The 18167-nt window shown below is 44.1% G+C and overlaps 1 protein-coding gene and 2 long non-coding RNA genes across 5 annotated transcripts; 2 read left to right on the top strand and 1 right to left on the bottom strand.

Annotated features, from left to right (window-relative positions):
- The first annotated feature begins 1179 nt into the window (after positions 1 to 1179).
- On the top strand, positions 1180 to 5758 carry LOC120655511. Of its 2 annotated transcripts, XR_005667555.1 has the most exons (5): positions 1183 to 1409; positions 2856 to 2980; positions 3171 to 3320; positions 3437 to 3744; positions 4606 to 5758. It is a non-coding gene; the product is annotated as an uncharacterized LOC120655511 (long non-coding RNA). The 2 variants fall into 2 exon arrangements; XR_005667554.1 differs by having other exon boundaries at positions 1180 to 1409; positions 2856 to 3320.
- Positions 5759 to 6355: 597 nt separating this feature from the next.
- LOC120655508 (probable lactoylglutathione lyase, chloroplastic) lies at positions 6356 to 8462 on the bottom strand. Of its 2 annotated transcripts, none has more exons than XM_039933359.1 (9): positions 8250 to 8462; positions 7966 to 8158; positions 7734 to 7858; positions 7562 to 7626; positions 7237 to 7449; positions 7094 to 7141; positions 6904 to 7011; positions 6665 to 6819; positions 6356 to 6588 (listed from the first exon to the last, which is right to left on the bottom strand). In XM_039933359.1, exons 1-9 carry the CDS (start codon positions 8344 to 8346, stop codon positions 6540 to 6542), a joined length of 1053 nt encoding a protein of 350 aa, XP_039789293.1. In that variant the 5' UTR covers positions 8347 to 8462; the 3' UTR covers positions 6356 to 6539. The 2 variants fall into 2 exon arrangements, with proteins under 2 accessions (XP_039789293.1, XP_039789294.1); XM_039933360.1 differs by having other exon boundaries at positions 6679 to 6819.
- A 5632-nt stretch (positions 8463 to 14094) lies between these two features.
- LOC120655510 lies at positions 14095 to 17029 on the top strand. The gene is made up of 4 exons (XR_005667553.1): positions 14095 to 14561; positions 14630 to 15756; positions 16333 to 16418; positions 16670 to 17029. It is a non-coding gene; the product is annotated as an uncharacterized LOC120655510 (long non-coding RNA).
- The last annotated feature ends 1138 nt before the right edge of the window (positions 17030 to 18167 follow it).

Genomic DNA, 18167 nt, shown 5'->3' with positions numbered 1-18167 from the left:
AAACATTTACTTGATGTATAGATGTCCAGTTTTTTAAGTCTGACAATCTGTCCACGCTAGTAGAGAAAATTACTAATCAGTCTCATCACAATGAGAAAATATTACCTCTTGTTTTGAAATCATATTTTGCTATTTTTGTTAAATTCAAGTCTAAGATATCTTACACCACACAAAATGTTTTTCTGCTCTTTATGCACACAGTGAACCACCCACGGGTGAGATATGGAAAATATATTTCCAATGCAAGGGGAAACCTGAGGATAAGGAATTCATCGAGATTGAAGTAGACAGAGCTCATATCTCATTTTATAATCTGGCATACTTCAAAGAACAGCTTGGGTATGCAGCCAGGGACTTCATATACTACAAGAAGCGTTGCGGAAAGGACGTGGCTAAACTTCAGGCCATTGAATATTTACGCCACGCAGAAGCAATGCTACAAGACAATGTTAGTGAGAGAGAAATTAGGTTGGTATTGTCAGGGGAGCCGGAACCGGAGGTAAATGTCAGCATAACACCAATTAAGCGACATGGGGGGAAGCGAAAACATGATCAACCTGGTACAGATGAACACCTTGATGCTTACAAGGTGTGGCTAGCAAAACTGCAAGCCAAAGAACCAGACATAGGTAAGATAGTTTTTTGCATCACTCATTCAAATTGTTATAACCCAATGTTGCTTTGACATTAATCATGACTTGCAGAATACAGGGATGACTTTAGGGATGAAACAATCGAAGCATACAAGGAATGGCTAAGGCATACAGGCCGTCGTCGGCATATGCGTAATAAAATTATTTTTATCATGTCATCAAATATATTACCAGCTCTTTTGCATTCAATAAATTAATTCCACATGATGATTTTTCCCAGTGTCATTATTGGAAGAACATATGGATGATGATCATGTAACTGAAGGGGAGGAAACTCAGGAAAGGAGCATGGCAAGCAAAGATATTCCATCTCATGCAAGAAAACCAAAGCAACAAGGGAATGGTATGTGCTGGTTGTTCTATTTTGCATTATACTCTTTTGTCCGTCATGTATATCACATTTGTTTCATATGTTAATAAGGTGGACCCAAAACTCGTGGACGTGGATGTCTCAAAGGTTATAAAGCAGCTACTAAGAGAATTAAGAGTGGCTCTCAGAAACAACCACTTATTTTGAACTGCTATTTTCATGGAACCTGATTTAGGATGACAATGAACTTGAGGACAAATGTAAAGAGAAATGACACCATTTGTTTTGTAATTTTGGTAGCCATGGAAACTATATAATCCCTGATTTTGTAATTCCACTTTTTTTTTTGGCAGACTTTAAGAGATGATTTTGTTCACCACCCAGACAGCCAATATTTTCCTGGGACTTTATTGGCATGGTAACAACTTGGTCCGCAATGTGCTGGGGTAAGTATAAAATTAGTTGCTAAAAACACAAAAGGAATGTAGTTTGTGACAGTCTAACCTTTGAGTATGAGGGCCGAGAACACAAAAGGAACAGTTTATGACAGTTGGATCTTTCTTTGTTTTTTTTCTGATAAATTTTATTTGAGAACTGCTGCATTGTCAGTTTTCTACTTCGAAACTGTCTATAAATAATGCCGAAAGCATAAAAGGGACCTTTTTCATGGCATTCGGCCCTTTCTTTGTAAGTTTTTTAGAACTGCTATATGATTTCCTGTCTCAAAACTGTTCCTTTCCTGTGTTTTGCGAACCATGTGTTCGGTATGATTATGCTGCTTCCATCAATCGAAATTATAATAAGGTGTATATCTTTAAAGATTTTGTTCATAAACATAAAGGCTCCTTCTACTTCCCATGTAAAAATATGTGTGTTGGTTCCTATATCCCTCAAAAAATTACATTCCTTTGACTTTACATTGTTTTTACGGTAATGCTATACTTCGGGTGTCTGACGCCAAACAAAAACCGGACTCCTTCCCAGCCGCTGCTTGCTGCTCCTGTCGATAGCCTCCCACCCTAGCCTGCTCCCGCACAGCCCCTTGCCAACTGCGGCACGCCTGACCCTGCCAGGCTGCGGCCATGGCGGCGCGGGGCAGGAGCTCGAGGCTCGCGCGGCCGGGTGCGGCGCGGGCAGAGAGCTCGCTCGGTCAACAGCGAAGCTCCAGCTCGCTCTGTCGGTGGCGCGGCCACGCCGAAGCTCGAGCTCGCTTGCCGGCGGCGCGGCAAAGCTCCGGGGTAGCGGCGCATGAGGCCGTGCGAGCTCCCCTGACGGCGCGACCTCCATGACAGCGAGCTCCTTCGGTGGCGCGAGCTCCCCAACTTACCATCCTCTGTTTTTGCTAGGGTTTGTTGCATGTTTCACGTGTTTCAAATGTTTTAAAATAATGTTGCAATTGTTTCATGGGGATGTTGCAAAAGTAGATTTGGATATTGCAATGTTGCACGTGTTTCACACGCATGTTGCAAGTGTTTTTATCTGGATGTTGCATTTTCATCGAGGGATTTAGAATATTCCATGCAACATGAAACATATGTTGCGGCGGGTTTTTTTCTCATCATTTGATGGATGGATAATAAAATTTTTCAATGTGCTTTGATGTTGCAAACGCTAATTTTCGATGTTGCATACGTTGAGTCCGTCCGATTGGAAATTTCCCATCGGACGTCTGGGCGCTCAGCGCCCTTGTTTTTATGCATGCATTTAAGATATGCTCAGGGATAATAACTATTGGTAATCTAATCATTTTTTCCCTCCAATGCTTCTTTGGTCTAAGTGTAAGATGGAAATAGGTTTTATAGTTTTGGATGTCTTAACTTTGTCCGTTGTGCTATTAGGGTCACTAATATTCATTCTGAATTTCTTAATGACCTCTATATCTGCGATTGTAGGCTGCCTGATGTGGTTTTTGGAAGAATCCTGGTCAAAGTTATATGTGTTTATTCCTGATGCATGAAGCCATTGCTGAAAGGAAAATAGCTGTCAGGTTTTTGTGGGGACATCTGTATTGCTTGAGGTGATTACTACCAACCAGAAATATTGGTTGGTGCTGATTATGAATTCAGCATCAGTTGTTGTTCTGGTCTTATTATTCTTTTCCGTCTGTGGATAATATGGAACGTGCTTAGGGATCTCAGCAATCTATTTTGTATTTTATACAAGTGGATACATTGTAACCCCTCATTTGTCTGGGCTCGTTGATTCAGGGTCCTTTCCAAATATAATAATGATGCATGTATTCCATGCTTAAAGAAAATAAGGGAATTTCACCAGGATAGCTTTCATTTTAATTAGGGGCCAGCAGCAGGGAAATGTGTGTGCTCTACCCAGTTTGCGACGTGCAACTTGTTTAACATGTAAGACAATTTGGTGTTGTTATTTGTCACACTTTGTTACAATTAACTGAAATTGTCATGCCGTAATATTTTTCTGACCATATTTCACTTGGTTCTGACAAATTATTTACTTGCAGAAGATGACATGATATTCAACTTGGATTGGGTGCATCTTCCAATGTGTATGGCACTAAATCGAACCATACAAAGATTCCGTAGAGGAATCTAGGAAGTTTATGATTTGGTTTGCATGCATGAACCGCTGACTGTTTTTCGCTGCTTCACCCGTTTGCCTATCTGCCAACAAATGCTTAGGCATGTGAAAATTGATCAAGCTTGTTCATCCCTGTTACTATATTAAACTTTCAAGAGCTACATACTGCAGCTCAAGGGCTCAGGGTAAAGGTTATTGCAACTCAATCTACACCAATCTGTTTGAGAGGAGGTAAACCATCAACATGTCATGCAGTGCATCTGGCACTGACATGGTTTTTTTCATGTGATTTGTTTGAATGGGAGGCATGCATGGACTGCTCATAACATTATGAGAGTTCTACCACCTTTGCCATTTTCTTGTGCCTATTTTGTAGCCAATGGTTATGAATTTCCTTGCAATGTGAATGTACTATAAACTGAAAATTACTCCCTCTGTCCCAAATTATTAGTCGTTTTCACTTTTCTAGATGCATAGTTTTTGCTATGTATCTAGATAAATATCATGTCTAGATACATAGCAAAATCAATGTATTTAGAAAAGCCAAAACGACTAATAATTTGGAATGGAGGGAGTAATTATTAAGAGATTTTCTCATGCGTAATGGTTGTCGCTTGGTGGTTTCCATCTTTGTGGCTTCGAAGCAGTTTGGTTCATTCCAAGTTGAAGTGAACTGTGATCGGCATGATTGCATGTTTACACTGTTGAATAATTTCGGTATTCATCCTCCCATCTAGTATATAAAATACCATTTTTCAATTGGATTCCATGCTGGTTCACTTGTCTCCTATTAAGTGTAGAAGTGCTGTTACATTCTTAAATTTTAAGAACTTGAAGTATATGTAATAGTGGAGGTATCTCTGTTAGTTTCTTAAGGCAACAAAAAAAGTCTGCTATATTCTAAATTCAGGACTGACCAATTTACTCAAACTTTAAAACTTGTGTAAGATTTGAACAGAAGCAGATCAAATTAATAGTTCTTGTGCATCATCAGTCTCAGCTTTGCAATCTTTGGTATTTTTGCAACTGGAGCTGGCTAAGTCTCTATATAGTATATACCCTTATTCTTATTGAGACAAATCTTTTTTGCAGGGTTTATGAACTCATTTGTATGCACAGAGATGTCACAAGCCAATGAACCGAAGTGAAAAGAAACAATTCCACTGACAAGGTTACCCCAGTGTTTTGGCAAGTCAGTGTTGTCAAATGCATAAAAAGAGATGAATGGTGCACGTTTGATCAGTGTTGTCAAATGCATAAAAAGAGATGAATAGTGTACGTTTGAACTGACTACGTTTCAACAAAAACATTCTTTGTAGACCAGCTTGAAGCAGAGGAACATAGGTGATACTGGTTCTCCTGGTAATAGCCCTAGCTCATGCACCACCTGCCCTCCAACCAGCTTCACCACCTTGGTGGTCTTGTAGATGTTTTTGGTACCATTGGTGATCAGCTTTAACGCAGCATGAATCTCAGAGTTGAGCTGCACAACTGCTTACCTGATTGCAGTGCGGAGGGATCAACATTGTATACCAGAGCACATGTGTTTCTTCTTTCGTACTCAAGTTACACTTGTAGGCTAATTCCAGCACTTAAATCCTGTCTTCAGGGTGTACCCCAACTTTACCAGCGGACTGCAGAACTTCAGATATGAGCATACATGCTGTTGAGGTGGAGTGGTTGTCGAAGTAGATTGTATCACCTTGTATTCCTGGTGTCTGCGGAGGCCATCATCTTCACTGCTGTGGTGCTTGTGTGCCAGCCTCAACGGTCTGGTCTGACCAATGGTGTGGTGGTTTTGCATAAATGGAGCTGTGTAGTAGGGACTGGGTATGTGAGCAGCAATGACCTTTGGAGAATGGATCCTTAATTCTTTGTGGCACTGCTGGAGCTTTATGTTTGACGGTTGACGCTCAGGGCAGAGTCAGCTCTGCTACTCGGCGTCCACAACCAACCTGTGGACCTGCCAGTGGCAGAATTGTGCACAGGATTGCAGTGGGACCTGTTTGTTTTGTTACCTACAGATGTGGGTATGAAATTCCAAGTAGACAAGTACCAGAAACGGTTGGTTGGAGATGAGCTCGTGACTTCACCTGTGGACGGTGGTGCAGGTTGGTGCTCGTAATACAAAGTAATGCGTTGATCCACCTATCCCCATTGACTATTACCACGTATGTATATTGGCAACTGTTTCATGGTCGTTGGGTCTCAGCAAATCTATACAATGGTCCTGCACGGTTACTCACATTTTTACTAGATTATTTCTAGCACCGCTCTTCTATCCATCAATATTTGACTATAAATAAACTTTAATGTCGCTTAAATATGCTCCCTCAATCATAAATAAACTTTAATGTCGCTTAAATATGCTCCCTCAATCTTCAATACTGTCAAAATTTGATCCCTGAGCTATTCGAGTGGCGTGGCAACACTAATTGATTGTTATATGTATGGGCGTTAAAATTAGGCGATCATAGCCTATCCTAACTTGCTTGGGACAAAAGGTTGTGTAGTTGTGTTTGTATAAGAGTTCGAGTGCTAAAACGGACTTGTTACCTTATTGTATGGTAGCCAACATATCCCTCGGTAATTAGACGTCTATGATGTCTTTAATCTCAAGATGCCAGCCCTAATCTCTTAAGACGTGGTGGCATCACTAAATTGGTGGTGGCTAACTGTTTTATCAGTGATCGCAAACTTTAACCAACCGACGTGTGTTGCTAATTTAGTGTTATTGTGTAGTATACTTGTGTAAGCGTCTACATTAGAAATGTGTTTCTGCCCCCCAATTTAATTATTCATGCTTTGAACTATTCGCCACATATCTCACAGAAAATTAGCCTAGACCTGTTGGAACTAATAGTCAGCTTTGTATTTTTTTTGATATCTTTGGAGCAGCTATGTCCCTGTCCCAGCATCCTCTGTTTCTTGGTGCACAAAGGATCATTTTGCAAGGCGTATGTACGAGCGCCGCGAGGCATGATCCGATGAACAAAGAGGAAACAAAAACATTTCGCTCTCCATGGCTACAGACTACTCCAGCTCCTTGGCAAAGTCAATGTTGTCGACAAACACCTGCGCAATGGGAGATGAAACAGCTTTAGCTCGTTCTGACTGGCAGATTATTTGAGACGAACACATCAGAACGAGCCTGGAGCCTGGTACCGATTTCCAGCCATCAGGGTCCAGGATGGCCGTGATCTTGGTGCTGATCCCCGGCAATGGCCCCGGCTCCCTCACCACCTGCCCCCCGAACAGCTTCACCACCTCGGCCGTCTTGTAGACATCGTCGGTGCCGATGGCGATCTGCGTGTGGCGCGTGTTGATGTCCAGATTTCAGCCTCAAGAGTTGTTCAACTGATCGAGATGCAGGCAATCCACATCTCATACCTGCGCGTACGCGTTCCCCTTGGTGTACTCGGAGACGCCGTAGTTGTAGGTCAGCTCCAGGACTGCATTCTTCTCTTCAGGCCCGTACCCCATCATGGCCACCGTATACTGCAGAAGCACTTCTCCGTGAATACACGTCTTGGAATGCACTAGATGGGAGTTGGTTAAGGGTGAAAGTACACTTGGTCACCTTGTATTCAGGATTATCTCTCTTCCGTAACAGCTCCATGCCACAAGCCTGACATCACGGGCAAGCAGGACAACAGTGAGCAACTGATCAGGCAGTGTGTTGCAGTGGTTCAGGAATTGTGATGACCAGTGCCTACAGGCTACCTTCTCGTAGAAGCTTATGGCGCGGTCGAGATCGCCGACGCGGAGCATGACCTGGCACAGGGGCTCCGGGGTGCCCGGCCTCTCAAGGATCTCAAACTTGTAGCCGTCAGGGTCCTCGACGAAGGCGATCACGGTCTTGCCGCCCTTGACAGGCCCGGGCTCCCTGGTCACCTTGCCTCCCTTTGCTCTCACGAGCTCAACTGTCTTGGCCACCTGAAACACCAATCATCAAGATTTCAATATATATCCAAGCACGGTTCTAGTTGATTGACCAACTTAATTTCAGCGATTGACGGCAAATAAAGGTTTATATGTGGATCCTTACATCATTGACTCCGATACCGAAATGGCCGAAACCTGCGCCGATGTCGTACTTGTCGACCCCGTAGTCTGCAAAGGGTGGAGATTGTGTGGATCTACCATGAGCATCCTCCAACTTGCATTACAGGTGGTGTGTTCATAGGGCAATGACCAGCAATGCAAGCAGAGTCACTAACTGTAAGCGAGCTCGATGGCGAAGTGCGAGTCCTCGGGCCCGTAGCCGAGGAACGCGTTGGTGTACTTCTCCTCGGGGATGTCCCTCTTCCTCAGCACCTTCATCCCCAGGCACTCGGTGTAGAACCTGCATTGCATTGCCCCGGAGCAGGCCGGCCGGGAGAACATCAGATCAAACACAGCGAGATGTCTTGTGGTAGAGAGATACACATCGATCACATGTTTGCTACGTACTTGATTGTCTTGTCGAGGTCGCCGACGCGGTAGACGACGTGGAGGAGGCGCCGGTTGTCCTTGTTGGTCCACGCCAGGGCGTCGTCCGTGCTGGTGAAGGTGACCGCCTGCGCCGCGTCCGCCGGGGCCCGGATCTTCGCCGCCGCGCCCCCGGTCAGCCGCAGCGGCAGCTGCTCCGCGTTCAGCGCCGCACCTGCTTGCAAAGAAACACGCCACACACACCTGAGCTCAGGCGACACTGCAGTGGTGGTGGTACAGTCGGAGCGAGTGGTAAATTGAACCACCTGCGGCGGCGGTGGAGAGGAGCAGGGACCTCCGGGGGACGGGCGCGGCGGCGCAGGCCACCGCCCCGCGGCCGGCCGTCGCCGGGAGAGCCCTCATCACTGCGTCGTGCGTGGTGGTAGGTGCCACGTGCGTGCGTACGTGCTTGTGTTGTGTGGCCGGGCTGCTGTGGCGGCCTCTTTTGGTTGGCGCCCCTTTCTCGGGCTATCCTTCGTTTCCTGGCCGCTTGCTGCAGCCAGATATTTGGCGCGGAAGGCTGCAGGTGGAGACGGTAGACCACCTAGAGTGACTGCTACGGAAAACCGGTTGAGCTGGGTGGGTGAAGACACGTGTCAACCTGGAACCCGCAGGCTCATATATATATATATATATATATATATATATATATATATATATATATATATATATATATATATATATATATATATAAGAACCAGATTTTGTTGGGATAATCTCGAGACTAATAATAAACCCGGGGTTAAGAAATCACTTAGACCTAATAGGAAGGCCAGCGCCACTGTACTGCCGCACGATGTCCTCAAGTTCAAAAAAAACTAGGCTTTGTGTATTACCATGTCCTTAGATATACATGTTCTATATACTCGCTCAGTTCTAAGGCCATCTCCAAGAGACTCTGTATCCCTCGTGAGTTAGAAAAAAAAACTTCACAAAAAATCGGATCCGACAAACTCTATATTTTACTCACCTAGCTATCATGCTCTGTATTTCCTCCCCCTCGCTAGGCAAAAAAAAAATCCGATCGAGCCTGTCCCGCTCGCCGTCTCCCGTGGCCCGGGGGAGACTCCTCGCACCGCCCCAGCCGCCTCAGGCTGCCTGCCGTCGAGCACCATCGCCACCCTCGCCGTCGCATCGAGTGCCATCCCCGCACCAAGTCCAACCTCGTCAATGGCCTCAAGCGTGCGGGCGCCTGCAACTAGGCCACGCGGTTGTGGGAGGCCCGGGTGAACGCCGAGCGGCTTGCAGCGGAGGCCGCGGCTAGAGGCCCGGGTGAACGCCGAGCGGCTTGCAGCGGAGGCCGCAGCTAGAGGTGAGGAGGCCACTGCCGTAGGGGAGCAGTGTGGGAAGCTGGAAGCCGACTGGCCGAGAAGGAACGTGAGCGTGAGGAGAGTGGCGGCTGTGGTGCAGCCGTGCAGGCAAGGAGGAGGGTGACGGGTAGCAGGAGGCGGCGGCACAGTGGCTTGCCTATCGGGAGCGATAGGAGAGAGGTGGGGAAAGAAGAAGATAAGGAATGAGTATGACATGTGGGGTCACTGGCACTGTAATGGAGAGTCCAGTTTTAAAGAGTCTATTGGTTTACCACTCAATTTCGAAAACTTTTGTTTTTTAGCTAGCCTCTTAATCTCTCCAAATTTAGCTAAACTTATTACTAGTCTCTTGGAGATGCTCTAATACAAGGTATTGAAGGGTTTAAAATTTGTCCAAATATAAGACATCCTAGAGTGTTTTAAAAACTAATTATCTCCGGGCGGCCATGAAATTAGCAAAATGATAACCTAACAAGGTATTAAATAGGAGTACATGTATCTAAAAAACTCGACTAGAGGGGGTATGATGGCCCATGCCGTTTTCCATTAAGAGAAAGTGATTTCAGCTTCCCAACCGAGAACACCCCCCCAACCCTTTTGGTTAGCAAGGAGGATTTTTTAATTCTCAGCCTGAAATTCGCTCCCACAGAAAGTTGAATCCAGGACCTACGAAGTGCTACCGGAGCCATCTAACTAAGTCAGCTAAAGGTCCTTCCACATAGGGGTACATGTACCATTTCTTCATCTCATTAATCTATTATGAAAAATGCTAGGATGTCGTATATTACCTGATGGAAGGAGGACACGTCAAGTGTTTATTCATATTAGGAAAGCTAAACTGTCAAACTGGGACCACAGGATATCTCATGTGGTACGGTCCTGTGCGAGATATATGGTAGGAGGTATTGTGTATAGCATGTAACCACCTGTATCTTGTACCAGTCGGATTAGATGGAAACTACTCGGGATAAGCTCTAGGAGATAAACCGACTTAGGGTTTCCATGTAACCATTGTCCCCCTGCCTATATAAGGGCGTGTAGGGACACCTTCCATTCATCTAGACATTAACCAAAGACCCTAGCGCATAGAGACTTCCTCTCTACGCGCCCCAGGCAATACAAACCACACAGGACGTAGGGTATTACGCGATACTCGTGGCCTGAACATGTCTAATCCTTGTGTTGCTTGTACCATCGTGTTCTTGATCTCGGCGATCCACCACGATCATCTCTCGAGCCCTTGAACTCGGCGGGAAGCATCTCCGACTACTCCCCTATGGCGAGTACTCGGGGCAGTACCACTGTTGGCGTTGCCTAACGTCGCTACTAGATTAACCAGCAACGGCGCCAAAAAGCAGCCTGGGTAACAGAACCTCACGAAAGAATCTGCAAGTGCACGGATACCGCTGTAGCTTTCACCTCATAGTATTCCAAGGGTTATCGAATCCAAGGGAATGTGAGTACGATATCTAAGGCTCAGGCTTCGTCCAAGGACACCACACTATGGAAGAGGTAAGGGGCTGAGAGGACTATTTAGATTCAAGGTAAGATCAGACTAAGAATCAGCTGTAAACATCGGGCGACGGCTTCGACAGGTCAGACAAGAAGTTTTGTCATAAGGCTTCTACCATGCAACCGAACGTGGAGAATTACGATGGTACTAAACAGGGCTGTCACCACCTGCAGTCTATCTCTACAAACCGTGGGAGGCACAACAATCGAATGGTAAAGTCTAGCCTAGGCACCATGTCTACACTATCATTTACTAACTCTAGTCTCGCGCAAGGACATCCGTCTCTATTAGAAAGTGTAAGGATCACCGGGGTGTCCGACCCTAGAGGGGGAGTGGGTGAATAGGGTCGCTAATCGCTTTTTAACCTAGGGCTCAATCTAATTGCATAAGATAAACCTAACACGTCCTACACATGCTAGTTATGACTAAGGTTTATCTATGCTACCCTCTACTTACCCCAAAAGACTTGCAACCTATAGCTAATCCTAATCAAACTTACTAGGAAAGTAAATGTAAGCAAGAGAGAGTAAATGCGGAAACGTAATGCGGTAAGTAAAGCGGTAAGGGAGAGGATATGCAAACTCCCGTGAAGACACCAAGACACACGATTTAACGTGGTTCGGTTAGGACACCAAAGTCCCTCCCTACGTCCACGGCCACTTGCTCACAAAGAACAAGTATGATGCCGAGTCTCTTCGCTTGATCACCGTCTTGCCACGCCTCCAAGGCTCCCGACAAGCAAAGGCTAAGTGACGCCAAGTCACAAAGACGAGGTCACCGCCACCGTCTATCTCGAAGCGTCACCACGGCACCGTCTTCACTATCTTGGAGCTTTAACACCAAGTCGGAGGGTCACACGACGAGTACACAAGGTGCTTGCCGCAGCAAGGCTTTCTCTCAAGCTAGTTCTCTCAAGAACTAAGCCTAAACAAGCACTAAGCACTCTCACAAGTGTGCTTAAGCCTATATGATGTACAATGAAGCTCTATGGTGGTTGGAGATGATCTTTAGCTCTTGTATACTTCCTTGGACTCCAGCACTTTCAAATGACCCGGCCTTGGGGGTATATATAGGCAGCCCAAGCAAATGTAGCCGTTGGAGAAAAGCTGCCAGAAAACTGCGTAACGCCGGTTAATCCGACGTACCCCAACAGCCATCATCGGTTCAACCGGTGTATGTAAACTGCTACTTGAAAAACTAGCCGTTAGCTAATAACCGGTGTATCACCGGTTTAACCGATGCAATCAACCGGTGTATGTAAAATTAGCGTCGGTTTAACCGGTGATTGTAACTTCTTCACGTTCCTCAAAAAACCACCTCTCTGGACAACTGAACCGATGCAATTGACCGATGCATCGTCGGTTCAACCGGTGTATGTATTTTCTTCGGTCTTCGTTTGGCAATGCACCGACGTATGTATTTTCTTCAACGTCGGTTAATCCGGTGAGTGTATCTTCAGTTTCCAGCTTCTGGACAATTACACCGGCGTGTGTCTTTTCCTTAACATCGGTTCAACCGGTGTATTGAATTTCTTCACAGTCTCTTCGATTCTTGTCCTTTGGACCGAAGAGGTTTCAGGGCGCTGCCCTGAGACCCGCGAGGGGCGGAACCCCCGTAGGGGTGGCCCTTCGGGCCTTGCTACGCCTTTCTTCTCTTTGTCATCACTTGAACCTAAAAGCCTGAGAATGGTCATCTTAACAATCACATTAGTCCAAGTGTTGTGTGTGTCATCAATCGCCAAAATATTATATTGAAATATGGCATGTGAGGCCATTTTCGCTACAGAAAGCCTTAGACTAGAGCTAACTACTATATACTAAGCTAGTAGACACTCAATCCAGTAAACAGCATGAAACTACTAACGCGAACTTGTAATGTAAATTATGAAACTGAGTAAGTCACGAACACTTACAGACCGATAAGCACCCGTCGAGGTATAAGCGGAGAATAGTGCCGATAGATCCGGCCTTTCCCCCAACTCCTCCTCACTCTCGTAGAGGTACTAGATGGAGAAGAGCGCCGACATTCTGGCGCCCCTCCTGCGTACCTTCTACCCCCTAGCCTTCCCCTAACTCTAAAAGTGAGAGAGAGGTGCAAGTGTTGTGTGTGTGAAGTGTGTCCCTATTCTTACCCCCTCCCCTCATATTTATAGAGATGAATCAGGGGTCCTCAGCGGGGAGATGCACTGCCTATCACCTGGAACTGACTTCTACATCAAATGGAGAGCCGCCACGTGGAAGATGAAGCCGAGACAAAGCTTCCCATGTCTGGCCTACCTATATGGTCGGCTGACCGGTGGGCCCGGCCATTGGCCCCGATTTTTGTCCTGAAAGCTTCTAGGAAGGTCCTAAGGTCTGTTATGTGTGCCTGGGCCCTTCTTAAGTCGGTTTGCTAGCTCTAGTGGGCCCATGGATCCTCGTGAACATGCCTGATTCATCGAGAAGATGTTTCCATGGATTGATGACATGTCACCTTGCTTATGGTTGTGTTTCTTCTCATGTGTGGCTGCCAAGTGGGCCCTTCTTGCTTGTGATTGTCCGGGAATTCATGCCTCTGATCACACTTGCTAGTTTCTTGCATTTTTGGCCCAAATTCACCTGCACACATTTTCAGACTAGCATATGTGGAATTTGTCAGTAAATCACCCTATGCTAACATTTATTCCCTTGGATGCTCATAATTTGCACGAAAGTTGACGATCAAATGGGTCAAAATCACTACAAGAAACATGACCTTCTGTGACGATTTGCTCATGACAACTAATCAAAATGTCATAAGGTCATCTAATTTATGACGTTTTCTATGTGCTAGTATGGTTTAGCGACGAAAGTAAGATATCCGTCACTAAAACCACTCACAAATCGTCATAACTATTGCAATGATGTATTAATGACGAATACTATTATTTTTCCATGACAACTAGCAAGTGTCACAAATTCATAATAGGTTTATACATAAATAAACTGAGCTGAGTCTTTGTTTGAATTCACATAGGAGTAAATCAAATAAGTTTTAAAACTGCCAAGCTAAAATGAGGAGGAAAAGCTGTCTTTGTTTGAATTTACATAGGATTAAAACAAATAATAAGTTGAAAGCATGCAGAGATAAAATGGGAGAAAAAGCATTGGAAATAGAATAAAATTAGAGCTGATTGGGAAGATTCGAAACCAAGACCTCCTCTTTGAGAATAAAAGTCCTACCACCAGAGTGCCCATACACTTGTAATTAGTTGCGCCATTAAACATATTTCTACGATTAAGTCACGCGAATTCAGATGAAGAAGCACATCGGCTCTAAGCCCCCCCTCTCTTCCCATCTTCTCGACCGAGCGGGGAAGCGCGAGTCCATGGCAGAAGAAGCCTCCTACCCCCTTCCCCTCCCTCCCCCACGTCTCGTCTCTCGTCTCTACCCCCCTTCTCTCTCAGCTCTATCTCTCTCTCTCCTGCATCTGAGCATCGTCGGGTTCTAGATCCAGCCACCCTCCATCTACAGATCCACAAGCTCATGCTGTTCCCCCTCCGGCGGCGGCGGCGCTAGGATTCAGCGTCCTTGGAGGAGACTATTCCAATGCTTACAGGCTGTGGACTAGGCGCAGAGGGAGCGGGACCAACGCCGCCGGTGATGGACCGTACACGGACCCCCTACCTCCAGGCAGCCTTCTCCGCCGTGTTGTGCCCACGCGAGCAGATGAGGTCCTACCTCGCGTGCTTGACGATGCAGCACCTGCTCAGCCGCTGGACGTCCTCGCTGCTCAGGTTAGTCATCCACTCGATCACCCTCCCTCTCCGATTTCTTGAAGAAATTGATGTAGGTCCTGATCCAGGGTTTGGGCCATGGAAGCTGTTGCTGGGCTACGAGGCTAGGGGGTTAGCCAAAATGTTGGTCTCAAAATCACAGATAAGTGCTCCAAACTAAATCCCCAACCCCTCTACTACTAAAGCCCTACGAATTGGGGTTCAGATAGTACTAAATTTGTGGTGCGGTAAGGCCACGCCCTTTTGTGCTCTTGCCAATGGTACCAGTTGTAAGACTTTGTGTATACGAATCTGACTTGAATTGTTTGCCAATTAAATTACAGCAGATGCTGTTACAGTGCTGCCGGAGGTTAATAAACATGGTGTTGACGCCAAGCACTTTTTCTATCTTAGATTCAGCTAGTAGGCGAATGAACGGAAGTTCTCCATGGGCGCTAGTGCTATCTTGTTTGTTTTGTCAACTGAGGTAGTAATGTAGTATGCATTTGAGATCAGCTTGGCAATACGAGGAAGAGAGAAGTCATATAAGAAAAGGGTATAGCCTAGGGTGTGCTAATGAATAGAATGCAACTGCAGGTTTTGTTATATGTACTTAAGCGATTGCTCTGTCCCATGAATGTCCATAGCATGTTCTTCTCTGCCTCTAAGTTTGTTGTTCACAAAGTCCAGCCAATTGGCCCAAGGGATATTAATTACCACCATTCAATCACCAGCATTCCCTGGGATATTAATTAGTTGAAGGAAGCACTGAAATAGAGACATTAAGGGATTGTGTTTTGTTACTTTTACTTCAGCTACTACCAGCTTAGTAAAATTTTGATAGAAATTCAGGGATTGTAGTTTTTTTATTACTTTGAGTGATTCTGTCCCTATGCAAAGTAATTCTGTTACTGCATGGTGCTTCATTCTGAATGATTAATGGTTAGAAGAATCTTAAGTGATCAGAATTATTAAACTTATGTCATCCTGCATATAACTTGCTGATTTTTGCAACTGCAATACCTTTATAGAATGGATAAATACATGCTTCCTGTTTTAACAATGCTGCTCCTTTCTTGTGATAACTTCTGCAGGATTGGTTTGGCACAGACTTTTTAATTGCTGAAGCTTTCAATTTCGATATTGTTTCATTTGTTAAGTTTGCAGAAGTAATTAAACATTTGAAAATCTACATAGCTTCAGGGAGTCATGGCAGGTACCATGGGTACAATTATATACTATTATTTATGCTTTGTTGGAAAAGCCATATTTGTATTATTAAACTGATAACGGGTGTTCCTAGAACTGTTCTCGATGCTTAGCCACTAGCAACTGTCCACAACTATTCTTAGTTAATCTTAGCTATTCTTTTGTAATCAATAGGTCTCTTGTGTAGCTTGATTCCATATTCCATAATTGATAAATAGTACATGATCTGTTATGTAAATGAATTGTGTCACTTGTAATGATTGATTCGAAACTTGTACAGCCAAATCCAGCTAAGACTCGTTTAGACTTGAAAAAGGCATGATAGAATAGTTCATTTTGGACCTAAGTTGGAGATGTAGACCACTTGGTCAACTTACTGCTATTTTTTTATGAAGTACCATACGGATCTACAGTCTTTGAGTTTGTTATGCATGATTGCTTTGCAGGAATGGTACTTATAACCAAAGCAAATACTGTAACTTAGCATGTGCGCTTGCATGACTAGAAGTTACAAACATATGTATATCTGATATTTGGTTAATGGTAGTGTTATGGTACTTATAGTTGTTGCCTTTCTTACCAGTTAATTACAGAGAATAGCAATGGTCGACCACGAACAGATGCACACTGTTTGGAACACTTGCTGTTTCTTTTCACAAGCTTGATGAGGTATACATTCTCTCAAGAACTACGTTCTGTTTATAGGATAGAGGAAAAAATATTGGCTTAATTTGGCCTACTAGTTCTTTTCTAAAAGGCTATGTTGTTGTTGTTGTTGTTGTTGGCCTACTAGTTCTTTTCTCAGTACTGCATGAATTCAAACTATATTTTCTTTATATGATATGTCCTAGTTGTCTGCTGGCTCAATCTGCATAATTTTTCTTAATTAGCTATTTGTTTTCTGCATTATTTTTCTGAAGTGGAATCAGAGAGGTAGGGTTCAGCAGCACTTCGAGAGAAAACGGATGACCAGCAAAGTGAGCTCGAAGACTTAAAGCTAAAGTTCCAGGAATCTGAAGCAGCAAGGGAGAATCAAAGGGGAGAGATCGAAAGTTTGAAGAAGCAAGGAGAGGAAAGCAATGCTACGGAGTCTAGAGAGTTGTTTTGGCTGTTCAGTGAACATGTTATGGAGTTACTTGTCTTTTTTGTTTTGACTTGACAAGTGATGTTGGGTTGTGATATGCATATGAATCTGGTGGTTTTTGGACAAGTGATGACGGGCTGTACTAAATATTATGTGAAGTGACCCGTTGTTTTGAAGGAATGTGTTGTTTTGAAGTGATCTCAGCCTAAATCAAATAATAAGATTAAAAAATGGGCTGAATTTAATAATTTGATTATTTTATGACGAATCAAATCGTCATAATGGAGGTGCCACGTCATATCCTAGTCATCGCTACATCATACAAGGTAAAAATTTTATGACGTTTTTTATCCTACGTGGCACATGTACAGTCATTCAAGCATACATTTTGTGATGTTTTTTGTATTGATTATGACGAAAATTGAGTGTCACAAATTAGTGACAATAGAGTAATAGTCATAAGATTTATGACGAAAGAATATGTTTTCGTCGTAGAACATTTTTTATTACATGGTATAGACGACGAACCGATTTTCGTCATGTAAATGTCACAGATTGTGAAACATAACGAAAATACCACTTTCAGTGACATAAGTGGAACGTCACAGAAGTCCATATGTGTTGTAGTGAATAAACCATCAACAAGATCCCCAGCACTTAGTCCTTTGCTTGTCCCGAGTAAAGGCTAGGACTAAGGCGGACTCGGCTCCCAAATGTTATGACACCGGCATACATATTATTCTAAGCTTTACCTTTACCTGTGAATTTTGATGTTTCTATCATAAATTGTTTGGGAAGTTGAAGAGCGAAATAGTGATGACTTCAGTCTCCTCCACTTTCCTGTCATATGACTGGGGGTTTTGAAAATATTTTTGCAAATACCAACCATAGCTTTACTTCTCTATAGGATCTCTCATGTCGCTCATTGTGTATATATCCTCGCCAAAGTATTGCTTCTTTTCATCCTACTTCTAATAATAGCTTATGTGGAGCTCATGGTAGGTAAAAAGGAAGCATGCACATGTGTAACATATATTGCAAAATCAAATAATGGATCCATGAAGATGACAAATCATACAAGCTGATCAAGATTGTGCATGTGTGTGAGCATGAATGATGGATGATCAAAATAAAAGACTCCTTGCATGAATCCCCCTCTCCTTTATTTGAATGACATGAGGACATGGCTATATTTTTTCTCTCTCTTTTTTTTCTTGGACGTGTCCATTTTTTTGGGTCGTGCTTCTTTGGCACGCCATCATGACAAGAAGCATATATTCGATAACTCAGAATATACTTCAAGCAGATATCGGTAACCATAGTCTAATTCTATT

The sequence above is a fragment of the Panicum virgatum genome, chromosome 1N (genome assembly GCF_016808335.1).
Source record: "Panicum virgatum strain AP13 chromosome 1N, P.virgatum_v5, whole genome shotgun sequence".
Lineage (NCBI taxonomy): Eukaryota > Viridiplantae > Streptophyta > Magnoliopsida > Poales > Poaceae > Panicum > Panicum virgatum.
Note: the sequence above shows the minus strand (reverse complement) of the source record. Positions and strands in the feature narration are given on the sequence as shown.